This window comes from Notothenia coriiceps, unplaced genomic scaffold (assembly GCF_000735185.1).
Source record: "Notothenia coriiceps isolate Sejong01 unplaced genomic scaffold, NC01 NC01_scaffold00004595, whole genome shotgun sequence".
NCBI classification, from domain to species: domain Eukaryota; kingdom Metazoa; phylum Chordata; class Actinopteri; order Perciformes; family Nototheniidae; genus Notothenia; species Notothenia coriiceps.
Window position 1 is genome coordinate 1 of NW_011337296.1, and position 1937 is coordinate 1937.

General features: G+C 41.7%; 1 protein-coding gene across 1 annotated transcript; it reads right to left on the minus strand.

Moving 5' to 3' along the window:
• Positions 1 to 551: 551 nt before the first annotated feature.
• On the minus strand, positions 552 to 1643 carry LOC104942478 (tubulin beta chain; the record flags this gene model as incomplete). The annotated part of the gene is made up of 2 exons (XM_010767708.1): positions 552 to 1153; positions 1276 to 1643. Coding segments are annotated over 2 exons (516 nt in total), but the record flags the coding sequence as incomplete, so codon positions are not given.
• Between the last annotated feature and the right edge of the window lie 294 nt (positions 1644 to 1937).

The window sequence follows — 1937 nt, forward strand, 5'->3', positions numbered from 1 at the left end:
GGGACCAGAGAAGATTACGGTGTCCGACATTGTTTTAGCATAACTACACACCGACTTCATTTGTTTCTCCAACTATCCTTTGAACATTATAAAAATGTCTGCCCTTTACTCCTCTATCCCACTCATCCTGCCATTTCTTTTTCATTTGGGATTTGATGATGCTTGTGATCTCAGCCTTGCTAAACTTCATACTCATTTGTCTCTTCCATGTCGCCAACTTTGCATATTTATTTGTTATCTAATTTCCCTCCAACCCAATGTGGAGAAATCCAGATGAAATAGGAGACTACTCATGCCAATGAGATTCTCTGAAGTGGTTGTGATCTTTCCAGTACTATGTCTTGTCTTGTTTCTGAATGCATGTTTAATGCTTTCCAATCCACTGATGGAGGCATATCCTATCAATACCTTTCACGGACAGAACTCTCTGTATGTTGCCACTCAGCGGCTAAATTGTTGGTTATTTAGATAGTCAATAAACACTAAAATAAGATCACTATATTTCAGTAAACAAAGCATTGGTCATAGTTCAGTTCAGAAACACCACAATGTAGTACCAGATGGATCTTTTATTGAAATTAATCTTTGCATTTGTTGTAATAACATCGCAGTACATGCACACTAGGAATATTGTAACAATGACCAGTTCCTTCAAAACAATTAAGCTCCATATCAAACAGGATTTGTCACATCTGAATGTGAGTCTGATGAGTGCCTTGAACTGGGCACTGTTACGTTCTCCTTCATAACAAATCTTGTTACCTTGCATCTTGAAAAGAGTGAACAGAAAATACAAGACAAGATAAAAACATTGATATCCAAAGCAGGAAGGAAGAACAGACGGTTGAGAACAAAACAAAGACATTTAAAAAAACAAGGCTGGACAAGAACTGTTATAATCGTGCGACATTCAGAGGAACTACTGTGCGATTCCTTGAAACTGTAGTTTTATTGATTAAAATCCAATTGTCAATAATTCTACATTGATGCGTTTGGGCTTAGCTTCTAGGCCAGCTCCTCTTCGCCTTCATCCTCAAACTCGCCCTCCTCCTCAGCGGTGGCGTCCTGGTACTGCTGGTACTCAGACACCAGGTCGTTCATGTTGCTCTCAGCCTCTGTGAACTCCATCTCATCCATGCCCTCGCCAGTGTACCTGAAACAAGGAAATATTACTCACTGCATATAACTTTCAATCTTTCTTGACATTTATTTGGCCAAACCATTCATCTTGAAAAAAAATTAAGGTGATCAATCCGTCAACCCTCTATCACTCACCAGTGGAGGAAGGCCTTGCGGCGGAACATGGCGGTGAACTGCTCTGAGATGCGCTTGAACAGCTCCTGGATGGCCGTGCTGTTGCCGATGAAGGTGGCAGCCATCTTGAGGCCACGGGGAGGAATGTCGCAGACGGCAGTCTTCACGTTGTTTGGGATCCATTCAACAAAATAGCTGCTGTTCTTGTTCTGCACGTTCAACATCTGCTCGTCCACTTCCTTCATGGACATGCGGCCTCTGAAGATGGCGGCAACTGTGAGGTAGCGGCCGTGGCGCGGGTCGCAGGCAGCCATCATGTTCTTGGAGTCGAACATCTGCTGGGTGAGCTCAGGAACCGTCAACGACCTGTAGGAAGGCAGACCATACGATTATTGTTTATTTTAAATGCATTAGTAAAAGTGTTAATTTAAATGGTGTCAATCCATTCAAAAAAGTAATTGCCTTAATCGCGTTTAAAATACTAGCATATACATGTATTTTAGGGGGGTATAAAACAAAAACATGTGTGGTGTTGTAATAAAGAAAAAGCATAACAAAAGGGTGAGTGTTATACATGTAGCATGTGCCAGTTAGTCCTTTCACTCGCATTCCATTCATAGCCAAACATCCTCGCTGGAATTACGGAAGGAAATTGACGTCAAACTTGAGTTGAGTTAAAGTGG